We start from the raw sequence: 25,847 nt of genomic DNA on the forward strand, positions 1-25,847 counted from the left end.
AAGGGAATGGGAACACTTGGTTTTGTTCCTTTATGTGGAAGGGAGCAACTAAGCTCACTTGTCACTCCAGAACATACCCTGACAGGGTGGTGATTTGTCTGTTCAAGGCAAGGGGTCCCAGCTCCCCAAGGTGAGGCACCTGGAGAGGAGGGTGCTGCATCTTCCCTTCCAGGGGCAGAAGGGTTGTGACATCCCTCTGGTAATTAATTCCCTCTGAAGCACTGGCACAGGGTGCCCGGAGCAGCTGTGGCTGCTCCATCCCTGGCAGTGTCCAAGGCCAGGTTGGATGGGGCTTGGAGCAGTCTGGGATAGTGGAAGGTGTCCCTGCCCAGGGCAGGGGATGGATGGAGATGAGCTTTAAGGTCCCTTCCCACCCAAACCCTTCTGTGATTCTATAACTGCTGTTGTGGTGGAAGAGTTTTGGGAGGGGAAGGTATTTATAGATGTTATTGTGGTGGTCTTTGAGTGTTAGAGTTATTTCTACCACCAGTCAGTCTGGATACTTCCCTTGTTTTGTTTCTTAGCTATTATTTGCTCCATACAGGCTTCATTAACTTCCTTTGTCTCCATTTCCTCCTGTCCTTTTGTGGCTGAGAACACTCTCAAAATCCATGGAAGGTTTTCCTTTTCTTCTCCCCTTTCCCTGTAAGTAACAAATTCCTGGTGGAGGCTGAGCCCTCTTTGTTTAAACAGTTAAAACAGACTGTAGGTCCTTGTTAGTGAAGAATTTGGGCAGTTTAAAACCAGCTGGAAACAAGCTCTTCAGCTCACCTGTGCTAGCAGAGATCTCTGGATTTAGGAAGAAAGTTTGGCACTGGCAAAACCATAATGCATATATCCACTGATAGAGAGCACACAGTCCCATTCCAGATGAAGAGAAACACCCCTGGTAGGTACTAGCTTTTAAATATTCCATGTGGAAACAAAAACCTTATAGCCAGCAGTGTGTCAATAGCTGATTATAAATTTGGTTTGAGATCATAGTTTGGCTGTGGGTAAATTAGATGAATAAGTGAATGTGTCACTGGGCTGGCAAAAGCTGATTTATTTTAAGCACAGTGTATCTGGAATTGGAAATGATGATGCTGAATAAAACACAGGTGGCTAATAGTCAGCTGAGGATGGGGAGTACAAGCTAGGCCTGGAATTCTGAGGATTTGTTTGTTTGTTTCCAGAAAAATTACTTTATTCAGGCACCTGTTACTGAGAGAAAAGTAGATTCTCAAATGTCTTAGACAATGCAAGATAGTAGCAAGCATAGTTAAAATTTTCTCTTCCTGTTGGCAATCTTAAAGCTAGTTTTACCTGCTTTCTAGGTTCCTAGTATTTCCCTTCAGGCTGCTTGTGAACTGACTATTAATAATTCCATCCATTGTGTAAAGGGGCATGTAAATCCTTCTAAGTGTTGTTAGGTTTTGAAGAAAGGGAGCATGTTGCTCAGCCAAACTTATCAGAAAAGAGGGAAAAGTAAATGTTAACCTGGGTAACAAAAGCTTGACAAAGACCTATGGAGGCAGCTTGTGGTAAATCTCAGCAGGTGGTGTCAACATTTCTGTTGAAAAGCCAGATGCAGCCAGATGGAAAATTGCATCTTTAACCCCTGAGGTCATAATGACATGTCATCACTTCATTTGATCCCCCTGCTAAGTGAGCTTATCATCCACCCTGCTGTCACTTCTGTTATTGCTTTCATTTCCATAATAAAATTAAATTTAATTTGCCTGGTTTGCATGCTTTTGTTCTTTAGGTCCGAGCTTTTTACAAGCCACTCTGATACGTATGGCAGTCTCTCCGAGGTGAAATTAGAACTGAACGTGTGTTCTAAGTCTGCAGTTTTTTCCATCTTTCACACCTTCCTTTAAGCAGAAGGGGATGAGGGAGAGGAGAAGGGTTTTTGGGGAAACCACTGGTTGGTTGATGGCTGCAATATGGGCAGCTGGGACCAGGGGAATCCAGGTGTGCATTTCTTGCAGGAGAGCTTTTTCTCCCTCAGTCAGGAGTCTGTCTGTGACCCCACAGGAGTTGTGTCCTTTGTAGAAGTCAGAATAGTTTACCCACTGTCTCTTGCTGTGCTGAGGTTCCTTTGTGTGGCCTGATGTCTTTCTCCAGTGTTTTGTGTTCCCCTTTGTGCCAGGCCCTATTCACATGGTGTTTTTTGGCTGCTGTTGCACATGTGTGCCTGCTGGCCATGACATGGGTGAGAGGCTGAACAGCTTCCTTCAAGTCCTTGGCCAGACAGGCAGTACAGGCAGTTGTGCATCCCTGCTTGAGGGAACAGCTCCAGCCCATGGCAATTTAAAATATTTTTACCTAATATTTACATGGATATTTAACTTTAAACATGTACCACTTTAATATTGGTAAATGTGTATTTTCTGTGTACCTGAACTGGAGGTGAAGCTGTGAGTGTTCCTGGCAGTTTTCCAGGGTTTAGTGCACTGAGTATAGAATCACAGAATGGTTTGCATTGGAGGGGACTGTAAAGATCATCAGGTTCCAACCTCCTGCTGTGGGCAGGGACGCTTCCACAAGACCAGGTTACTCATCCATCCAGCCTGGCTGTTGTACAGTTGCTTGCTTCTCACAGTTTTATAGTTTTATGGGTATGAGGTGCGCAGGAGAATGTTTGATCCCATGTACAGTTTTCATTATCACTATTTTTCTACTTTTTAACTTAACATAAAATTATAAAAAGTATTGTTTGTGTTGTATTTTGTAATAGCTTCAACACGTGCAGTGAAGGAGAGCTGCGAGCTAAGACAGATGAGCTGTTAAATTGCCTTGCTGTGTTCTGTGGAACTGTATCTGCAACTTGCTTTGTTATCCTTCACAAATACGTGCTCTGCACCCTGAGACAAATGTAATGTTGCTAATTTTGGTGACTGTAGGTGTAACATGCCAGTTCGAGCATGGACTCCTTGATTTACAGTAAAAACCAAGATTCCTGGTGGCATTTTTACAGTCTCTGTAGAAGCTGCTGTCTTTATTGGAACTAACTAAATTAAAGGCAGATATCCTTGAGCGTGTCATATTTGCCTCTCCTGGTTTGCAGGTGAGACAGCCCCTGAAAGGTGGGTTGGCCTCGTAGGTCTGTTTTCCCTTTCATCTCTTCCTTACAATCGAAGCCTAGTCCTTGTTACACCATAATTACCCGCTCTGAAGCCAGCAGGGAGTTGCTGCTTGATGTGTAGGATCTGAATTTCCCCTAAATAAATGTAGGATTAATTACATTCACAGCATGTCACGGAGGTGATGAGATCGACTGTGATTGTTCAGCCCCCCTTTTCTTTTCCCCAGGTTTTCTGACTCCCTTGTTTAATCAATACAGTGTAATGTTGCCCTGAAGTGTTAAGGCCTGATGCTGCAAAGGCATGAAGGAGTCCAGGAGTATGAGGAAAAAGAAGATTTGTGAGAAAAAGGATTTTTACTGCCTGCATCATGTCAGATCCTAAAGTGCACAAGGGAGTAAAGAACTCAACCTTAAAGTATTGTAGTTTCTGTCCATTGCATTGGTTTTACTTCAGGCTTTTGCTAGATTTGGGAAAATGGTTTGTAACATACAAACATGTTTAAGTTTCTGTAGTCAAATATGATCTTTCAATGAATGTAAATAGAATTTTAACATACATTCTGATGGTATATTAAAATAATTTGTGAAGTGGATCATTTATCTGCAAACTGAAGAAATTTGGTTTGGTTATTATTTGCTAAAATCTGTAAAACTTTGAAAAATGATTCAAAGTATGTAAAAAGATCTTGATTCTGCCATTTTGGCAGCTGTTTCTTCGTGGCATTTTTGTTTACTTTAGTGTTTTGGGATTTTGTAAAGCTCAAAATACTTGAAAAGACACAAGCCAGGCTTTTGAAAGTATTTTGGTATTTGCTTTTTTGCTGCTTGTAGGGTTGATATTCATAGATTAATAGAATGGTTTGGGCTGGAAGGGGCCTTAAAGCTCATCCAGTGCCACCCCTGCCATGGGCAGGGGCACCTTCCACTGTCCCAGGCTGCTCCAAGCCCCAATGTCCAGCCTGGCCTTGGGCACTGTCAGGGATCCAGGGGCAGCCCCAGCTGCTCTGGGCACCCTGTGCCAGGGCCTGCCCACCCTCCCAGGGAAGGATTTCTTCTCAATATCCCATCTAAACCTGCCCATACTCATGAAGTTCTATTTTACCTTTATGGCATTTTCATGTTCCTAGGAAGGGTTTAACTGTAACCTTTGAAACTCAGGACTGTCCTACTAAATGAGGAGTAAATGGAGTTACTCTTGCAGGCTCTGCACCTCTCCTGTGAAAATACTGATTTCAGGCAGGAGCATTCAGGAATAAAACTGTCCTAAAAGGTTTTCAAATGGTGCACTGCTAATGTTAGTTTATTAAATTTTTGATTTGTGATGGGGGGAAGAGGGAATGTGTTAACACATAATAAAAATGAATTCGTGCTTTAAAGCATTCTCAAATGTTACAGGAATATGCTAATTTTCAGCTGTTAACCTCCTGGATCCAGCAGCCGTGATTCCAAAGAACAAAGGCATAGGCAGTAATATATTCTGGATGAAAATCCTGCCTCTTGGCTCTGTGGGATTAATCTGATTTGTACAGCATGTTTAAAGCACTTCATCCCGTTGAGGCGTGAGGGAAAATGCCCCTCATGGTATTGTGTTTCATGTGTGTTACAGGGTCATGGGCAGCTGTTCCCTGCTCTGGCAGGGTTTGGGTTTGACTTTACCTTCATTGCTGCCCGTGTCAGCCTTAGTTTAGTGGAGGCTGCAGTAATTTCAGGTTTGATAAAAAACTCAGTTTTTGAAGTGTGTGGTGCAGAGAAAAGCCAAATTGCTTTCATGGTGCTGCTTTGAAAGCAGCTTTGCCATTAGCATGTGCTTTTAGTGTATGCTCTTCTGTAGCCAGTTGTGTTTACTTATCAGGTAGAATAATGACCCCATCACAGAATTCCTTAATTTGATCTGTTTTATAGTGAGAGGTTTATATTTTTGATGATATCCTTTTTAATGATACTGTCATTCTGGATGCACTGAAGCCAGGTAATTCTCTGCCCTCACTCCCTGCAAAACAAAAGCAACTCCTATTTAGCAGAGTTTTAATTTGAAAGCTATTCTTTCCTTTGCTCTTTGGTTTGAAAAGAGCCATGCAGGTACAAGGGCAAACCCCAAAACCTTGGTGCTGCTTGTGATCACACCTTGAGCACAAGTGAGGCAGCTGGGGTTTCTCGGGCTGCACCCTGACTGTCCTGTCCGGACTTGCTGCAGGAGCTCAGGACTACAATCCCCAATATTGTAGCTCATGACTACAATCCCCAATTACTGTAATTCCTTCTTAGCAGGTTTTACAAGCTGGCATTACTACTGCTGGCAGCCAGTTCAGTGTGCAGCACTGTTTGCTGCCTGCTTGGAGTACTCATGCTGTGCTGGCTTTGCTTCCCATTCACTTCCTTGGTGGCCTGGAGTGCTGAATTAACTTTGAGCTGCACCAGCTGCTCTTACCAATAATGGGAGTAGCTAATTGAAATGGTCTCTTTGAGATTCATTTTATGCATATTTAAAAATCTGTAAGAAAATATATGTGTCTTGTTAGAAATTTTTTTGTGGCATTAAATGTTATTTATTTAAAGGTATAAAATGAATTGCACAGGCTGCCCCCGACTGGCCATAAGTGCTTATTTGAACAATGTGCATTTTAATACAAGCAAGTCTAAAATGACACACTCAGTAAAAGCTTGTAGAGCACAGTTATGGATTGGAGAATAAAAGACAGCTGAGGGCAACAGCTTCAGAAAAATAGGTTGGGTCATGCTTGAGAACAGTTTGAACCTGAGCAGGTGAGAGAGTGAGTACACTTGAGCTGAAGAAGCAGAGTAGTATCATTTAGAAGAAGGAAGTGGCATGACCTTAAAATGCATCATTTTAAGACTGTTAAAACACTGATTCTAGTGCTTGTTCAAAAAGATGTTGAAAAATGGAGAGGATTACGGGGGAAAATGCTTCATGAATGTAAATGCCTGAGTGACCTGTGTTAAGCCAAGACAGCAAACAAACCCAGGAGTTCATTGGTAAGAAAATTAAAGGTTGATTAGGACTTGTCTACAAGTATGATGTGACAAAGATTGCAGGTTTTAGCCATTAAGTTTTATAACCAAAAAAACAAATCATGCATCACAGTCTATTTGAACAGGAAAAATTCAAACAGCAGTAAGTTCTCACATTTTCCTATACTTTTTAGTGAAAAGTAATTGAGTTGACTCATTCTCTCTGTGTTGTTGGGTAACTCTGTACAGTCTTACTTGTTTTCTATCAAAATTGCACAGCTCAGATGAACACCTTGTGATTCAGCCCCAAGCTCTGGGTCTGGTGCAGAAAGTATTGGAGATTCTGAGCAGTTTATTATGCTACTAAAGCAGGAAATCCTATCATTTTCCTTAAAACTTAGGTAGGACTTTACCAGTTTATCAAAGCTTACATTGACTGTTGCTAGAAAACCCAAATTTATTTATTTTCATCCCAAGTCATCTGTTCTTATACCTTGGATCACAATTCTTGGATTTAAAAATAATAACTACTAATTTGCAGGCACATTCTGTGTGTCTCCTCTTTCACTGTTTTGATGCATGTTTTTAATACAATTTCTGTTTGCTGCCATCACGAGCTGCCAGTGCCTCTCCTTGGGTGCTGCATCTTGTTTAGGGCCTGAGCTGTCACTCCTGTCTGTAAAGCAGGAGGTGCACACAGAGCACTTGTAAATAACAATACACAGCTAATATAATACACTGACTTAAGAGCCTTAAGGCAAAACACTGCCCTGAGGGCTCAAAAGAGTGATAGACAGGTGTGTATAATACCAGAAATTCCCCCTCATGTATGTTTTAGCAAGCCCTGTAAAACATGGATTTTTAACAAGGGATTTAATCTCTCCTTCCAGCTGCTAGCTGCAGTTTCCTTTGATGTTTTTGCTCTCCTGCCCTCTCTTGTTTTTTCCTATTTATTCCATTGCTTTTCTATAGCTCAGATTCCTTCAGGCTGTGTCTGAATGCACCTTGCTGTGGGCAGAGAAGGCAAAGAAGAAAGCCATTTTTTCCCCCCTCAGGCTACTGCTTTGATTTTCCAAAGTTGTTGGGAGGCAGTTCCTATGTGCCTGCAGAAGGGTCAGTGATCTGTGTCGTGTCTTTTCAGTCAGCACAGCTCAGCTGAGTGGATTTCTGGTTTGATGAGGGGAAGGATGAGCTGCTGCAGCCGTTGCCTTTTGGAGCAGGTGGAATGTGCAGCTCTGGTCTAAGGGGGGGAAGCTGAGCTGCAGGCTTGGGAACATCTTCCTGGTTTGTTTCCAATCTGCTCAGCAGCTAGCATAATAATAATAATATAATAATTTCTCTGAGGCATGATCATGGACTCATGGAACAGTTTGGGTTGGGAGGGACCTTTAGAGGCCCTGCAATGAGCAGGGCCATCTTCAACTTGGTCAGGTTGCTCCAAGCCCTGTCCAACCTGGCCTTGAATATTTCCAAGGATGGGGCAGCCACAGCTTCTCTGGGCAACCTATTCCAGTGTTTTATCACCCTCGTTGGTAAAAACTTCTTATATCTAATCTAACTCGACCTTGCTGCAGTTTAAAACCATCCCCCCTTGTGCAGTCATGCCCCGGAGCAGCTGGTAACAGGTGCCCAAACACAACAGGGGGTGTGTGGGAGGAGCTGGGAGCAGGCTGCTCACTTTAGGCCCTTGGGAAAATCTGCGTTTCTGCCAGGAATTTGCAAGATGCTTAGGTTTGGTGTCTTCTGTTCAGACTGTGTGAGTTGAGAATGGACTGAGTTGAGAAGGCTGCAGGTAGTGTTTTCCCTTCAAGTGCTCCGGGTGTCAGAAGCAATGGAGCACTGGAAGAGTTAAACTCTGATCAACCCCACTGTGTTGTTTGGGGGATAAACTCCATTGCAGAGGGGTAGAATCGTGTTGGAGTCATATTTGTAATTGTGCCTTTAAGCCTGTTCCCTGCCACTGTTGTTATTTTTGTAATACAGGCCTTTGCTAGCATTATCCTGACACTAAAATTCACATTTTCTGCCCTGCTGTGTGTACCTTTCATTCCCATACTTTAACACAAATTGTGTAATTTGCAGCATGAGAAGAGCTTTCTCCTAGATCACCAGCAATGATGGTGAAGACCAAGTTCTAGATAATGGCAGCAAAGAAACTTGAGGGAGATGGGGCTAATACAGAACAGTTGTCAGCGTTCCATTTCTGTAACACAGCCAATACTGCTATTGTTTTATATAATCTTTCTTTCTCTGCATCTGTTTTGTGGTGAGTTACCAATTCATCTTTCATTGTTTGTGTTTATCATATATTATTTTGGAAGCTGTGCCATTATCAGATGTTGGGACTGGCTGCAACTTACTGGAGCTATTTTGGCAACAAAGCTCCGTTGAACTATTCTTAAAACATATAAATACTCTTCAGTTTCTTTTTATAGTCCAATGTTAATTCCAAGTCTGTTTCCTCTTATGAATATTTTCATAATATCATCTATATAAGTAAGCTGTACTTGATTTCTTTTATAATCCATGATCTGTTTGGTTTCAACTTATCAAAAAGACCAAGTAATGAAAGTAAGATGTTATACTGGAAAGCTTCATCTTTTTTTAAAATATTTATAAATGTGAAGTTCAGCTCATGCAGTATTTAGATTCATTATGAAAGAAGCACTGTGGAATTACAGAGTAAATATGGGGGAAAGTCACTTGAAACATTCAGACTTATTAACATAAAAGAAGTCACTTAAATTGAAATGATGGTGCTATGTTTTATATTTGATTTATGGTTAACAAACTGTAATACTTTGAGCTATGCAGATAGCAGTTCATGTTTACAAGACTGCCAGTTGGATTGCAGTGTAAGTACATCACTCTCTTGGTTTCGGAATCCACATAATGCCCTTTGAAAGCCAGAATTCCAAGATTAAAGCATTTTATGTTCCCCTTAAGCCCGCTGGATTCTCTCCATCAGCCGTTGTTTATGGCGCAGGGCTGTGTTCTGTCACCTGCACAGAAGGGGGGTTCTCATGTCCAGAGTAGTTTCTTCATGCTTCATTTCTGCTTTTCTGATCCTGTCCATTTGAAGTAGGGGCATCTTACTCATGGGGAGATGCATTTTCCAGACTTTTTTGAACCCAGTGCTTCCTTTTTTTGCGGTGTGGTTTTCCTGTTTGCAGTGAAGATTTGTTGTGCAGGGAAGGCTGTTCCAGTCTCTGGTTTGTCTGAGATTGTGAGGGAAGGAGGAAAAAAGACTTGATAAACTTCCCAACCCAAGCCTTGTGCTCTTGTCCCTTCCCCACGTAATTTTGACACCTCCCAGGCACATCCACAGCTGGAATTAGCAGGGATCAGCTGGCTGGTGGGTGCCTGCCCTGGCCTCCTACTAAGACAAGACATAATAGCTGTGTCCTGCCAGCCTTGTCCCAGGAGGCTCATTATTTATCCCTTTGCTTATTTTCATGAAATATGTAGGAGTTTAAAGATCCTTAAATTCTACTTGCTCTTAAATTTGATGAAGTTGCCTGATGTTTCCAGGAGTTGTTAGAAAGGAAATGATTAATGGTCAGTATGGACATAGACAGTGTAACTGTGTAAAGCTAGGTTATTTAGGCAAAAAAATCAGAGTCCATCATCTTGAGAGATAGAAAGCATGAATTCCTACCTGCAGTTGCATAAAAGATCTTACACAGACTGAGCACCTTTTTTTTGAGCACTGACTCTAGAAGTTGGGGAGATGGTTTGTTTCTTTCCTATGAAAACAGTGGTTAATCTAGAACTAATTCCTGTGAACAAATGTTGTGTTTTTGCTGTTGTGTTTACACTCATCTGTCTTTCTTTTGCTGCAGATAAGGTTGAAGATTAGTTAAAGTTTAGGTCAATTTTTACCTGAGTCCTGAAGAAAATGATTCTGTTTTTCCTTTACTAACATTCTTCCATTATCTCCTGTACTCATTGATCAGAGCCAATGAGATTTTAATGGAGTTATTTATGGCCTCTGCCTCTTACTATAAAAGTGTATAATAAACTGAGCACATGAAACTGTTGGATGGTGCTGTTTGTGTTTATCTCTGTTAATTGTATGACCTCTTCTGTGATTCTTTCAGACCTCCTAAGCGAGGTAGGGTATGATGAGCTAACCAGCTAAAAAAGGCTGGGAAGGAATTTAGTAGATGTTACACATTCACTTTTCTGATGATTATAAAGGAATATTTTCTGTGCTCTTCTGAATTAGGGCCTTTTGTTGCTGTGAAAGGACTGCCCTGTGGTTCAGGTGCTGTGTGTATTTTCCAGTTCACGCCTTAACCTTCATGGTAGTATTGTTGTGCTTTAAGTTTTAGCTTAAAAGGAATAGTTGTGTTCCCAGATCTGCATGAAATAAAATTTGTGCCCAGATTCCCCAAACTTGTGGAGAATTGGGGTAGAAGTGTGTAGGAAGGTACTTTAGCAATAAAAACAGTGTAAAGTTAGTTGTTGTCCTGGTCTGTAATACAGCAGTGTGCATGACGGGCCAAGTGGGTGGCACTATCTGTTAACATTTACCAAGATTACTTTCTGCTCTGAATTTCCTTCAGAACTTCCCTTGGAGTATTTTTGTTCCCTGCTCCTGGACTTGCTTTTTCAAAGCAATTTCACTATGATTGGAGGTCACTGACTGGTGTATAATTGAAGCACTCATTATAAATAACCTTGAAAGTGAAATAATAAATGGTGAAATATGTGAGATGCTATAAAATACACTCTAAAAGGCGTAATTGAGCCTTAGTCTCTTGTCTGCAGGCAGATTTTGAGGCTCAAGTCCTTCTGTAACCCATGACTTTTTAAAGAGTGGTTTGGGCAAATGGATGGTGCCTTTAGTGTGATGAGTTTCTTATTATTGTACCTAAATGTCCATTTGTGAGGGTTCTTTTCCTGAACTGGAGGGGTTTTGTGATATAACCTCATTGTTGGACCATTTATGCAATTTTGTGCCTGTTGACTTGAGCTGTTTCTGCATTAATGAGTTCTGCTTTAGTATTCAGTGCCATCATCCTTATTGCTCCTGTGTCTCACCAGTCAGGGCTGATCAAACTCAGGCTCTTTCATGTCTTGAATATTTTATTAAAATCAAATTGTCTGTCAATTCTGTATCATAAGAATTCAATCATATTTTTTTCTTTCAAGCTGCTTGAAAGTGCATATCAGGTATGGAGGGATGTTTCTCATTTTTAGTTGCCTTTCTGAAGGAATTGTGCTACTTTTGTGCTAAACCCCTGAAGTTTTAAGTTCTGTTACAGCCATTCAAGAATGTGCCTTTCCTCTGCTTTATCCTCCACGCCTGGCTCTCAGAATGTGCTGATCAGTGACCAGGGTGATCTCAGTTAACTATCAGCTTCAAGCTTTCCCCAAAGATGACCAGTTTGGTTGCTCCAGTAGCTGTTTGGGGCTAGATAGAAGCTGCATCTGAATTTTAGAGCAAAGAACAGTTTATTTTCTTCTTGATGGACTAGTTGGGTGCTTTGCCAGCTGTGTCATTCTTGTATGAGCTTACTTTCTTATCTTTTGCTTTCATGTGTGGCTGTAACTTGTTGAGCCTTCTGCTTTGAGAGAACTTGAGCTGTAGGCTTACTGCCATAGGGATATTAATTTCCATCAGGATCGTGACAGAGTTCCTGTGGGGAGTTCATTTGGCATTATCAGGCGACTGGACATTGAACAATGTCTCTTCACACCCCTGATGTCTGGGCAGATATGGCTTGGGCTGGAAGACAGTGATGGATGGAATCCAGCAAGATCCACTGTGGGCAGGGGGAAAATGAGACCATCTGAAAGGTGTGGAGAGGCTGTCCCTTTGCAGGTGCCCTTTTATTCACTGGTGACAGACCCTGCAGAAATACCAGGGATGTCCTATTGCAGCCTGTCCTCAACCAGCCTGGTGGCAGGGCAGAAAATTCCATTATTCCTTATAGTTTAACTGACATTTCAATGTCCCACAGATAGTAAATTTGCACACTCTGTATCTGAACTGCTGAGACTCTGGGATAATATCTGGTGATGTCTGAGATAATATTAACTCTAGAATTGTCTTAATACTTACAGTGCCTCTGGCTAAATGAATAATTGTGGGAAATTGTGAGCAGTGCTGCCAGGTATGTAATTTGGAACACATTTAAAGTGGGGATACTTGTCTGGTTGTATTGCTTGGTATCTTATCCGTTTTATCAAAGAAAGATGTTGTCTGTGAAACTTTCTCTCCTAAGTTTGAGTTTTGCCAGGCCTTGTGAAGAAAGGTAGTGTAAACATAGCCTGATGCTTTCTCTTTAAACTTGGTAACTTCTTGTATGTTAAAGAGATAAAATTGAGGCTCTTGTGATGCAGCAGACAGGAAGCCTTTTGCTTAACACAGCAGCTTTACTATTAGATGGATCCTGTGTGTCCAGAGCTCCTGCTGAGTGGAGATAAGTTAAATAACTGCCCTTTCTGTGTCTGTCAGCCCTGCTGAGTGGCACAGCGTGCTGCTGGTTTGTGTTTGAACGCATCCCAGGGAGCTGCAGGCCCACCAGGGCCAGCTGCTTGGCAGGGACACAGCCCCGTGTTCATCCCTGGTGGAAGCCACGCCGCTCCAAAGGCACGTCTGCGCTTGAAGTCTCTGCTGCCTCTGAGACTTGTTTATCTTGCCTGCAAGGCGTAAAGATAATTAATGGAAAGTGTTTCACACTCTAAAACGGGGCTTGTCAGCCCTGTGGAGCCGAGTCTTGCTGGCATGGAGGACTGATTCCCACTGGAACACTGAGTGGGCCCTAACCACATGGGAGCAGCATGATCTTTAGTTAGTTCCAAGATCGGTTAGGTCGCGTTCAAACACCAGGCTGGCCAGCAGAGCTGCTGTCAACGTTTGTGATACTGAGGGTCCCATGTTTGGTTCCTTTTCTGCTGTGCCAGGGCAAGAGCAGCTCGATATGTCAGCAGCTCTGTGCTGTCACTTGGCTGGGACTGAGCCCGGGGAGATAGCAAGGTGATTCTGCTGGGTTTTGCCATGTCTTACACCTTGTTTACACTGAGTACTTCAGAACAGGGGATGTTTGTACACATCTGTGAATGCAAAGCCAAATTGATGAGGCAGTAGAAATAATCCTCCTATTGTTTACAAAAACAAAAGCAAGCTGGAGCTTGTGCCTGTGCAAAGTCACTTTTCATTCCACAGCTGGATGTTACTGACTCCAGCTTTGGGAGGTTGTGTTGCCAGCGTGACTCTCTCATAGAATCATGGAATGGTTTGGGCAGGAAGGAACCTTAAAGAAGATCAGCCAGTTTCAACCAGGGACACCTTCCACTATCCCAGGTTTCTCCAAGCTGCATCCAGCCTGGCCTTGGACACCTCCAGGGACCCACAGGGAAGCCACAGCTTCTCTGGGCAGCAACATTCACTCCCATGCTTGCAAATAATCTGCAGAGTGTTTTAGATCTGTAATTCCCCTGCTATGATTGAGTATGCAGTGCCATCATCATTTGCAATGAAGAGCAGAATGCTGATTTTCATATTTTCAAGTTCTCTTTGAGTTGTTTTGTTTTAGCAGTTACGTTAAAAAAACCAGAGTACTGGATGTAAGGGAAGTACCAGGCAGATGGGAAGGTCTGAGTTATTAACACTCTTTGTTTAAACCTTTTTCCTTTCATAGTGCTGACTGATGGACATAGTGTACAGAAGCATAATTATTCTTTTATTTCATCATTTGGGAAAAATGAGAGGATTTTGTGGCTGGATGTACTGCCCACCCAAGCCCTGCATTTGTTTTTTACTGTTAGGGTTGACTTTTGTCTTCCCTTCCAGCTTATGTGAAATCTTCCTTGGAAACAATCAAATCCCTGATGTCTGTCTGCAGTGAGACTTCTTCCTCATAGCTCTGTGTTCTGGAGATAACAGATCTCTTGACTCTTCAGATCCTGGTGCTCTCTGTACTCCCTGGAACAGAAGGCAGAACTGAAGCTTGTAGGAGTTTGGCTTTTCCTGGAGCTGTGTCCTGCTCTGCTCCCACCCTGGTTGTCACTCTTGTCTCAGCCCTGCAGTCAGTCCCATCACTATCACTTCTCTTCATGCTGCCACAAGTGGCCTTTGCAATAAACCTCTAATGATTTCCCTTTCCTGTTGCCATAATCCTCTTTTTATTTTTCTCAGAGTTTTATCCATCTCCCTTTATTTGCTAAATCTCCTTTGAGTCTTTGTTCTTTTCAGCCCAGTTTCACTCCTTTATAATCTAAGATCTGTAGAACAAGGTTTTTTTTATTCTTCTAGCACCTGAAGAAACTCTCTTGTGCCTAGACAAGGATTACTGTAGTTCTGTCTTGGAATTTTAATTCCAGACTACATGGACAAGCCCCGAGATGCTTCTCTTATCTGTTCCTCAAAGCTATGCATTAAACAAAACATGCATCTGATCAGTTTAACCTGTAATTAAACATTTTCCTTAAGCAACTGACATCGTGATAACTAATAATTATCATGTGTAGCACCTTTAAAACCTATTATGCATGTTTATGTAAGAACACTATTACCATAATAATAAGATATCATTACCACAAATGTGCATACTGAATGAGCATGTCTTAAAGTAATCATGGATTCCATTAATCATACTTGAAAAATTAAAGTATTTGCTGTCTAATCTCTCAAACACTACTCGAAAGATTTTGGAAACAGCAGGGCCTGTTTACTGCAGGTCTCTCATACATGAGATCTTGTTTCTGGTGTCTAATTTTTGTTTCCTGAATTGTTGCCTATCTTTCAGCTTGGAAAACCATCAGCTCCAAGACCCATGGTCTCCCATTGAAAGCATTTCCATGCTCTGATTTTTAGGCTGTTTGCCTGGCTTTTTGTCCAGGGAGTGCTGCCACCTTTTCTTAAGGTTGATGTGAAATGCACTCCTGAAACTTGGTTCTCTTCAAATTAGATAATTGCCTTAAAGGAGATGAACTGATGGTTAATTGTAATTCTCTTAGTCCCTTGCACAGGGGCAGGAAAGAAACAACCTTATTCTTCAAGTGTTCTTTGTTTGGTTGTTTTTTTTAATACAAGATTGCAAAGTTGGGGAGTGGAGTTTTTTGAGTTTATGTATAAAATTGTCAAGAGGTGACAGTTTTGAGTTTGTCTCATATTGCAAAGTTGAGCTCTGTAGATTCTGATTGAGACTGGATGAGCAGAGTGAAAGTTGGGAAGAAACATTTGACCCACAGAGAAAACAGAAATGAGACTTTTTTGTAGAGTCAGAATATTTAGGGTTGGAAGGGACCTTTAAAGGCCATCTAGTCCAACCCCCATGGCCAAGAGTTAAAAAAACCAACTTACTGCTCTAGGGAGATTGTTCTTTTACCTGTCAGCAGGACCATGTTGAATTTAGTAGCATAATGTGTGTTGAGTCAAATGAGTTTATCACTGTGTATTTTCTTCCTTAACATTTGCCATTAGGTAACCTGGACACAGCAAAGTATTTATTAATGCCAAAAAGGCACATTATGTCTTAAACTCCTTAATACTTGATGCAGTTCTGTGATATGTTTCTGTATCTTAATATATAAACTGCATTATAAGGGAGTAGTGAAGGAGGTAGAGAGGATTTTAAGTACTGAGAGTCTGGAGTAGGGGAAATAGGCATGAAGAGGTAGAAAAAAATAGGCAAAAATAGGAAAAAGGAAAAAAAATACACATGGAACTGGGAAGCAAATTTACAGGGTCAATGGAAGTGTGGGGGGAAACAGGACTTTGAAAATTGCTTTTCTGTCTGTAATGGCAGCAGTAAAACAGGTGGGTGAGACAGGCAATGGGAGCTGGGGGGTATCCCCAGAGGAAATTGTGCCAGAGGGTGTGAGGAGTTGCTCGTGGTGTCAGTGAAATTAAAGGGAACCACATAAAATGGGGACAAAACAGGGTTCTGTCACAGGGCACATCCAGCCTTGGAGCTCCTGTGGCTGTGGACAGTCAGGGAACAGGAGAGGAAAAGGAGTTGAATCTTCATGTTCTGAGCAGCTCTCACAGGGAAAGGGACACATGCACAGAGTTAAAAGGAAGGAAAGAGGCTGTTTCAAAAGCAAAGCAAAATGCTTTCTGAAGGGGTTATAAACTCTTGTGACTCGGGGTATAAATCAGCTTCTCCCCAGTGTGCTCAGGAAGCAGATTTCCCTGCAGCCACTTGTTTTGTTCCCACCTACCTGCAAGGCTCCATGAACCTCTCAATGTATCACTTGGCTTCTTTTCCTTTCTCTTTACTGATGGAGCAGGGAGAATGCTCACTTTGTTCCAAATTAGGTTGGCAATTTCTCAAATCCCCCCTAACTTTTTGAGAAAAATGCAAGTCAGTGACAAAAAAATGGAAATAAGTTGCCAGAAAGAAAACATTAGAATAATGTCTCTTTAAAATTTGGTACCCTTCTTTATATTAGAGGCTGCTAGGATGATGTTGTAGTTAATTTTTAGCTTTAGATTTGAAAATTCTAGAAATATTCATTGTTTTCTGTTGCTTTACTTCTGGGAAAGTTATTTCTCAGTTTCCTAGGCTATGGGTTGAACTAAGGAAGTTTAGTGTGTTCTATTCCAAGTTTTTAAAGCATTTAAATGTTGCACTGTCTGTAAAATGTGTAAGGAGCTGCACTGAATTTCCCTTCCCCCACTTAAAAATACAATTCCTTTAGGAGCAAAAAAAACCCAAAACCTGGAAGCATCTACGTTATACTGAGTAATTATGCCCCCTGGGAAATAGAATATAAAGATCTTTAAAATCATTCAAGTGAGAGAGCAAGCACTTTAACTTCTGCCTCGCAGGAGCTGTGTATTACATCCCCAGCTCCCTGCTCCAGTGTCAGTGTGTCGTGCCTTGCAGGTTCACAGCTCTGGCAGAGGAAATGAAACCCAGTCAGTTACTGCAGGATTTATAGCAGACCTGCTGCTGCAGGAAGTGGTGAAAAGCTGATTGATAGTCTGAGGCAAAACTCCACAACAAGAAACAGGATGTATGTTTGGGTTTTCATGCCCATTTTCCCCTCTGCCCTCACCCCCCCTCCATTTCAAGGCACTCTCTCACTTTTTAGTCTCTATTTATAAATCCGTGGTGCCCTTTTCTGGTAAAGCACATGCTGGCTTCCAACACTCGAGGAAATGGATAGGGCTGGACCCGAGATTTGAAGCCAATGTGGTGTGTCTGCTTTATTAGGGGCATTTATCTAAATGGTCCTGTTCCTCCTGCTGAATTATATTTCAGCTGAATTCCAAGTGAAGGGTAAAGTACATCTGCAGACAGAGTATTGAACATCTCCTGTGTTCGTGGGTGCACCAGGCTGGCTGGGAGGGGAGGAGAGGGATCACTAATCAGCCATATTCCCTTGGTTCATAGGCATTTCACAGATATATTTGGGAGGGTAGGAAACAAGAATCATTTTGCTGCACATAAACTGCAGCCAGCCAGCCCTCTGCTGCAGAGTGTGCAGCTAAAGACAGCAAACCTGAAAAGGTTTCTTCTGAAATCTCCCTCACTGTGCACGGCTGAAGCATCCAGCAGCAGGATCTTTCCTGAAAATATCCTCAAAGCCTTTCAGTGGGATATTGTCTAACCTTGGGGGAAAAGTTACCCTAAATAATTGTAATTATGAATCCTTCTGATATTTTTTCCTCCTGTAACAATCAGAGTTGAAGAAGAAAGTTGTTTGCATCCCAAGCAAATGAAAGAAATGTTTAAGATTCATGTTCTCGTTATCAAATGGGAAAGTTCTGTCAGGTTCAATAACATATCTTGTTCTTTGTTAAAGGTCAAAAAAGTTGGCTGCACTGTGTGAGTCCTTGCAGAAAACCATGCTCAGCAAGTCCCACATGGGGCTGGAGCTGGAAGAGCTGGAAGCAGCAGCAGTGCTGGTACAGGAGGAGGAGAAGGCGTTAAAAGCTGCTGGCACAGTTTCCAAGCAACAGCTGCTTTGCTCCGAGTCGGAGACAAGTGACTCTGAAGAATCCAGCAGCACTTCATCATCTGAGACAGAAGGCTCTGATTCAGATGAGCAGGAGTCCTCGACCAGCGAAGATGGGGAAATAAATTCTTTCCAAGGCACGCTCCAGGAGGAGAGGACAGCTCCACTTATTGACTGTAATGGATTAAGGCAGGGCACAAGCACTTCGGCGGTGGAGGTCGGTGATGGAAAATCAAAGGTTTCCTTGCAATCCACGACTCCTGGAAAACTGGTAGAAGAATTAGAAATGCAAATCCACTCTGCAATGAGACTTTCAGAGCAGCCTGAAGGATTGGCTACTGCAGGCTGCATTTCACAGGAACAAGAAGAAAACCCTGTACCCAAGCCTGACAGATTTTCAGAAGATGCTGCTGGGAAGGGAAATTTCTTGGAGGTGTCTCCCAAGCCAAATCCATTTCTTTTTCTCTGCAGCACAAATGAAGATGAAGACTAAAGGACCATGCAGGAGTACAGAGTGACCCACTAGCTCACAGCTTGTTCTGTAATGAGCTGTCCCAAGGCTGTCCTGTGCTGCACAAAAATGTTTTTCTTTTTTGTTGGAGGATAAGACTGCTTTGAAAAGAATTGATAGGACTGTATGATACTCTCACAGTTAATTTTTATTTTCCTCCAATTCAACAGAGCCTCATATTTGATGTGAGAATGTATAATTTCAATAAACTTCTAGAAACTGTTTTCATTAAGCTTATTCAGTGATAGAATGATGTCCTAATCAAATACAACTGAAATGACTCATTTTAATTTCTTTTAGATGTTGGAATTTACTTGAAAAATATCCTCATTATGTTTGTATAAACTTGTTTATGGCATTGTACTGTTATTTTTAATGCTTCATAGCAAACCACATAATGGTTATAAGTTTAAATAGTGATGGCAAATTATTTTAAATTATATAAATTCTGTATTTTTTGTACAAAATAAAAGAAATTTCTATGCCATCAATACAAGATCTTATATGTTGTGTATCTTGTATGGTTGTATCTTATACGTCTAAGAGCTAGAGGTTTCTATTTCTGCAGATCTTCTGTAAGTTCTTTCAGTTTTGGCATGTATTCATTCTTTTGTGCTGTTTTTGAAATGTTTCTATGTGGGGACACTTCTGATGCTGTTCAAAGAACAGAAATCCCAATTATTTAATGTTTCTTTCTGCACATGCTCTCAGTACCGCCACAGTAATGTGAACCAGAATGAAGGAACAACAGAGTTTGTGCATCTTGGAACAGGACTGAGAGCAAACCTGGCCTCTGTAGTCCTGGCTTTGTTAGTCTGGCCCACAGCTTTGGCCAACTTGTTTATCCTTTTTTTGCCTTTATAATGTTCAAATAAGCCAGTCAGGTTAATACAGTTTGTTGTTGTTGTTTTCTGTTACTGAAATCGGGTGGCTGCTGCAAATCATCTGCTGTTACTACTCTACAGAAGGACTTGGGAAGATGGAACATGGACCACCAGGTCTGGCTCAGTAGGAGCACAGACCCAACAGGAGCACCTGTTTCATTCCTCTGCAGAAGCAAGTTTTGATTACTTTTCAACCTTTTTTCTATTAAAAAGTGTATAAAAATCCTAAGCTAAAGGACTTACTCTTCACCAGTGCTGTTCCCTGCTGGAAATCAGCAGGTGATCTCTGTTCCTGCACCAGCTCCTGCTCAGTGAGAGCTGCAGCCCTCACCTGCCAATATTTTTTATGTTCTTAAATACCTGCTGGTCGCTTAATCAGTCTCTGTGTTCTGTTCCCTGGGGGAGAAACCTTTCCCATCCTGTGTGTCAGGGAGCACTTACTCTTCTAAATGCCAGCAATAAAATCCACACTGGAGCTGCCAAAGTCTGAGAGAAGGGGGAGAAATGCATTTGAGGAGAAAAGAGCAATTGTCCTGCTCTCCCCAAATTCCAGGGATGAACTCAGGAACTTCCTGCATCTGAACAGGGGCTGGAGAAAGCTGTGTGAAACTTGGTGTTTTCTGGTTGTGCAGCTGATAAGGGATGTTGATTGTTGTGGATTGATTGATGGCAATTTTATGTGACCTCTGTAGGCGTGGGGTGTGAAGTTTTTCCATGGGGGCGATTGGAATTTCACCTGTGACTGAATTACCCAGCACACGTGGAGTGCTCAGGGTGAGCAGTGTCTGTGTGAGAGGGAAGCCTTGCTTCTCCGGAAAGAATGCACACAGACACTTGTGAAAGAAAAGTGGAGCTTTAATACCGTTTAACCAAAATTGAGGCTTACTGAGTCCTTTTGGGAAAAAAACCAAAAGTTAAGGAACTCCACTAAGGAGTCACATTTATGTAGAGGGGAGGGAGGGAAGCCTTTGCATCCAGGAGTTGGCTGGAAAAGGATGGAGTTGTCTTAGGGATGTGCTTATTCATGTAGTGCTTTAAGAATAATGTGTTAAAATCAACAAGTGGAATACTGGAAACCATCAGAAGGAGCTAAACAAATGTGTTTTGATTTTTATTCCTTTTTCTCATGGGGACAAGTGCCACCTTTTCCTTTCTTTCCCTGAATTAAAAATTAGAACCAAATTGATTAAATATCTTTTTTCCCCTGGCTTTTCTTAATTCCAAACAGATTTGCGAAAAGCTTGTAGAGGCTTTGCTGCACGTCAAAAAAAGAAAGCATCGATTAGCTTTGATTTACTGCAATAAATGATAAATATGGCAAAGGCATTGATTCACAGCCCTGAGTGAAGGGGACGGGTGACCCTCCACCAGTGCTACAGCTGAGTGTTGTCACAGCCCAGCCGATGGCTCAAGGCTGCAGAAAACAAACAGGGAAACACATGTCAGGCAGATAAATTGCTCTGCTGTTTAGAGCTCTCCGTGGAGGCCATTTGTCTCCAAGATAAGGAAGAATGCACTCCAAAGCCGGCGGGAGATAAGCTGGGAGAAGAAAATGAATGTGGAGCCGCTGTGGTGGCACTTGGGCGGTGGCACAGGGAGCAGAGAGGGTCCCCCCCAGCCCAGGGTGCCTGCAGGGAGCAGGGTGAGCACCCAGGGAAGTGTCTCACGGGAACTTGCAGGCTTTTCCTAATCGTTTCAGTAGTGGATGATATTTATACCTTTACAGGAAACAAACAAATGGTGCCGGTGTCAGTTGTCTGAGTCACCCAAGTGTTTCCTGAGCCTGTCGTGGATCTGTTCCTCCCCTTTTTCGTGGTACGTGGGCTGCAGCCTGTGGTTATGTGGGCACATGTGAGGCATGATTTTGCATTGACACAACAACTCTGGGTTTGTAGTACTGTGGTACCCATAAATCAGGCTATTTTTATATCCTTAGGTTTTGGAGAAGTGACGGTCCCACTTCGACAAATGCTGAATTTGGTGACCTGACTTGAGATCAGATCCAAAATGCACTTGGTAATGTTGGTTTGTATTTGTTTAAATGTTTTCTCATATCATAAGCCACCATACAGCATCAACTGAGCATAGCTGGTGGCACTTTGAGGATACTTGGAGACAAAAACAAGATCTGTGTCCCTTAGGTGAGGACTAAGATGTTGGCAGAGCTCCATGATAGACAGCTCTGGCCCCAGAGCAGCTCATTTCTGTGGGAGAAGCTTCCTTTATAGTGATGAGCATGGAAAAAGGCAAAAAGTTTGATGTTTAGAAAGCAGCAAGGTCAGTAGGTGATAATGTTACTCCCCAGTGACCCCAGGAGCTCTGTGGCCAGTCCCTCTTTAATGCTGATGTGCTGAGTGACTTCAGAAATAATTTTCCCTGGTTTCACAGAGGTACCAGGCCTAACTCAGGAAGGTCCAGACTCTGGAAGAGGAGTGAAAAGGAGTAAAACTCAAATCTGGCAGTGGAGATTTCTCAATCTGCTACCGACTTGTGCAGGGCAAGGGCGAGCAGCTAAAATCTGCCATTTCTGATGTATTCCTAAATACCCTTCTGTGTATCAGTATCCAAGTGACTCAAGGTGCCTTGGGAGCTGTGGTGCTCACCCACACCAGCTGGAGTCACTGCTCCTCTAAATCCCTGGAAACGTGACAAAGCTGGCCAAAATCAGATCCCAGAAACCTCTTAAAAAAATGCATCGTGTCTGAAGGCTTGGCCTCTATTCCACTGTGTATCAGTACCTCCATAAAACACCTCAGAGCCCTCTGCCCAGGGCATCTGTGAGGCCTCAGCACCACCTGAACAAGACTTTGGTGGCTCTCAGAGACAGGTCCTTTTCTCAGGCAGTCCTGGGGCACAGCTGACTTTGATTCCATAACCCAGGATCAAACCACTGGGTGTGTCTGAGACCATTTCTAGCACTGGAAACAGATCCCTGGTGCTTCCTCTTGGCAGGAAGATTGCCTTCCTTGAAGAGCCAGAAATGTAAACGCCTCTCTCACTCGTCACTGATTTGGCTTGTACCCCTCTTCTCCATGCAGAGCCCCCCTTCTTGAGTGTTACCCTGCTCCAGGAGGTCCCATCTCTGTTCACAGGATGCTCCTCCACAGCACACCTGCTCTTTATGGCAATATATTTTATTTTACATCATTTTTCATTTTCTTGTTCTGCCACTGGGATATGGTGAGACCTCACCACGTCCTGCTTTCTGCAGGGTGGGAGCTGCAAGGGCTGGAGAAGCAGCAGAGAAGCTGCTGAGCAGGGAGCCAGCGCTGACCTTAAACAAAGCTGTGCCTGGGGAGCGACAGGAGGAGAAGGTTCAGCAGCCACTTCTGTCAGGAGCCAGCAGCTGTGTGTGCTTGGCCTCTGCCGGGCAGGCCTTGGCTTCCCAGGGAGGGCAGGGATGGCTGCTGCTTGCAATGAGCATTTTGCAACCTTCAAAACCTTCAGTTGTGCTTTTGGTCTGGAGTCAGTGGTGGGGTGAGTGGCTGCAAACATTCCTCTCTCTAATTGTGCATGTGTGAGAGATTTGGGAGTATAACTCATAAATGGTAATGAGATGTTTAAAGCATAAATCAACAGTATATCAAGATGAGAGCAAATCCTCTCAGCTGTGCTCCAAACAATCCAGGTAGTGACCTGCTGGCTGCACCCTACCTGCCAGGGCTGTGATTACATTTCATCTCCTGTCCGCAATTTTTGGCAATTATGCAGAAATATCCCGTTTCCTGCAGTAAATAAATAGGGATCCGTGTTTTGCCTTGATGTAACTCCACCTCCTCTAATATGCTGCATTGTCCATTGATTTGCCTAATTATGTGTATTACAACTGCACGAGGCGCTGGGTAGCAGCAGGGGTCCGTGCTGGGGAGAGGAGGAGGGTGATTGCTCCATCTGTTCCTCCGAGCTGCCGGGAGAAGCGTCGGGAGTGAAGTGGGAAATGGAGGGAAGGAATTACCATTTAGTGCAGGTGCCTCTGGAAGGGGAATCCCACTGCCAGGTGCTGGCAGGCGGCTCTCCTGAGCTCCCCACGTGCTTAATTACCCTACAGCGAGTCCTCCCATCTCGAATTAGAGCAGGCAATTGCTACTGAAGCCTTGAAACAAAACGGGGAGCGTAGCAGGGTTTCATCCATCTCGCTGCAGAGACCTGCATTTCCCATCCAGCAAGATTCATGCCCCATTCAGCTGAATTTAAAAGCACTTACCTGGAATTAGATGATTAATTTTAAAATCTGAATGTAGGAGTGCAGCAGACAAGGTCAAAGCATTCGAGCTGTGAATCTGGGTTCCAGTGATGACATTAAAAAGAAGCAAGTGCGATGCTTTGTGCTGTGGATTTAGGAAGAAGTTGCTCAGGACTGTGGGAGTCAGTGCAGGGAGAACCAGGAGAGCATGGGATGAGCTGTCAGTAGTTGCTGTCCTGAACAAGGAGCTTTATTCCTCCCCAGCTGCTTCTCTCTCTGTCACGCTCCCAGATCCCTGATGGATCAGGGGTGGCAGTAGGGTAATGTGCTGCTCGTTCTCCTGCTGGTTCCTGCTGCTGCCAGCAGGTAACTCAGCAAATCATTTTGTTAGTCCGACTGGAAAATATCCGAGGGATAAAAACTGCCCAGAACCTGTTGTGTGCCATCATAACAAGCAACGCACAGGGACTGTAACATCCCGGGAACAGCGCACCTGGGGGGGAACACTATCAAAGTTAAAGTTGTGGTGTGTATCCTGTGGCGTTTTAAATTGCCTTGGCACTTCTTTGTGGGCTTCTGCACCCCAGGGCAGTGCTGTGAGAAGTTACACACAGTCTGTGCGAGCTGGGCTTGTCCGGGTGATCCTGTGGCACCATGTGGGAGGATCCCAGCTTCATCCACACAGGCTGCATCGAAGAGCTGTGGGTATCACGTACAGGAGCTGTGAGACTGAACCAAGGTGCCTGGCAGTGCTCCAGTCCTTTACCCACGGTGTGAAGGATTAGACAAGGATTTGGCATGGGGCACCAGAGGAGAGTTGCCTTTTACCTTCAGATGTCTGACAGCAAACCCCATCGGTCTCGGTGGTGGAGGGTATGGAGGCTCTCAGAGTAAGGGAATAGCACTGCCTAAAAACTGGGATAAGTCTCTATTCCAAGAAGAGACTGGTGCTAACATGATTATGCTCTGAATTCCCCAAGGTTTGAGCTATGAATAATTGCAGTGATGCACCTTTCCTGAACCTATTACACAGCAGGTTTGGACAATGCTCTCAGGCACAGGGTGGGACTCTTGGGGTGTCCTGTGCAGGGCCAGGAGCTGGATTTTCATGATCCTTATGGGTCCCTTCCAACTCAGGATATTCCAGGATTCTGATAGCTGAAACTGCTCTTAATAACCCTAAAGGAAAGTCCTAAATCACACTTTGCTTATAAACTGCGAAGCTGTTGGGTGTCAGTGCAAAGCCAGCATGGGCGTGTGTGCGCCCACACAAGTGTGTGTGTGTGTGTGTTAATCAATTTGTTTTTCAAAGTGGCTAAAAAGAGAAGCCTGAGGAGTTCCCCCTGCGAGGTGATTTCCCTGGATGCTGCTCCTTGCGCTAATGGTATCCTCTCACCAGAGAAAACATCCCACTCCAGAGCTGAAGTGGTTGGCAGGAGCTGTAATTAAGGTGTGAAGAGACTTTCCACACAAGAACCTGCCTTCCCATGTTGGGCTCCTCGCTTGAGAACAGAGACTCTTTGGCAATTGGCTTTTACAAATGGGCTTGGAAGCCTGTTTGTATTCCTGCTATTCTGTTTGGATTGCTAATCCTCCAATTTGCACCTTAAATCCCTTAAAATAAAACAAGGGCAGAAATGTTGTTGCACCGATTTGCATTAATAAGTGTAAGAGAACAAAATATTTATAATTTAAATATTTATAATACAAGTACTTCTGGATCCAACTTTATCAAAACCTCTTTCCCAAACTGCAATTAATATATTTTTTAAATTCTGCTAGTTGCTAGAACAGTAATTCTGAGGCTTAGAAATATGGTTTAGATATTTTTTTCTTAAAGAATTGTTGGCTTTATTAATTTAGTAGAGATTTATAGGGGGAAAAGAGAAACTAAAGAAAATAGTGACGCATTAGCTGGGTAGGAGAAGTGATTCAAAGTAATGTGAGGAAAGTCACAGACCAGTCCATTAAGAGAATCTGTTGGATCTTGGCGAGTCATGGGAAGATATTTCATTGATAATATGAAGCAGACCCTGGTGCACGTGGGAGTGCGGGAGGCTTTGTGCTGGGAATGCCCAGCCCTGAGCGTGTGGCTGCTCAGGGATCCACGTCCTCCTTCCCCATGGGCTCTGACCTGACCAGGCCCTGCAGAAAAGGCTGGAGCTGCAGTATCAGCTTTTCTTGGCTGCTAATGTTGCTTTAAACCAGCCCTGAGTTCCTTGAAATTGGCTGGGTATTTCCACAGGATCCCACCCCAGGCACAATGAGGGATGAGGATGAGTAATTTTCACTCATTACTCTGTTTTCTTG

The 25,847-nt window shown here is 43.1% G+C and overlaps 1 protein-coding gene across 3 annotated transcripts in view; it reads left to right on the plus strand.

Moving 5' to 3' along the window:
* SHQ1 (SHQ1, H/ACA ribonucleoprotein assembly factor) overlaps positions 1-18,968 on the plus strand; it is a 39,664-nt gene extending 20,696 nt beyond the window's left edge. For all 3 annotated transcript variants that reach the window (XM_032121305.1, XM_032121304.1, XM_032121306.1), the window contains one exon: positions 17,807-18,968. In XM_032121305.1, coding sequence (XP_031977196.1) covers positions 17,807-18,452 — 646 coding nt within the window. In that variant the 3' untranslated portion in view covers positions 18,453-18,968. The remainder of the gene's footprint in view (positions 1-17,806) is intronic.
* The last annotated feature ends 6,879 nt before the right edge of the window (positions 18,969-25,847 follow it).

Source organism: Corvus moneduloides, chromosome 11, assembly GCF_009650955.1.
Source record: "Corvus moneduloides isolate bCorMon1 chromosome 11, bCorMon1.pri, whole genome shotgun sequence".
Taxonomy (NCBI): domain Eukaryota; kingdom Metazoa; phylum Chordata; class Aves; order Passeriformes; family Corvidae; genus Corvus; species Corvus moneduloides.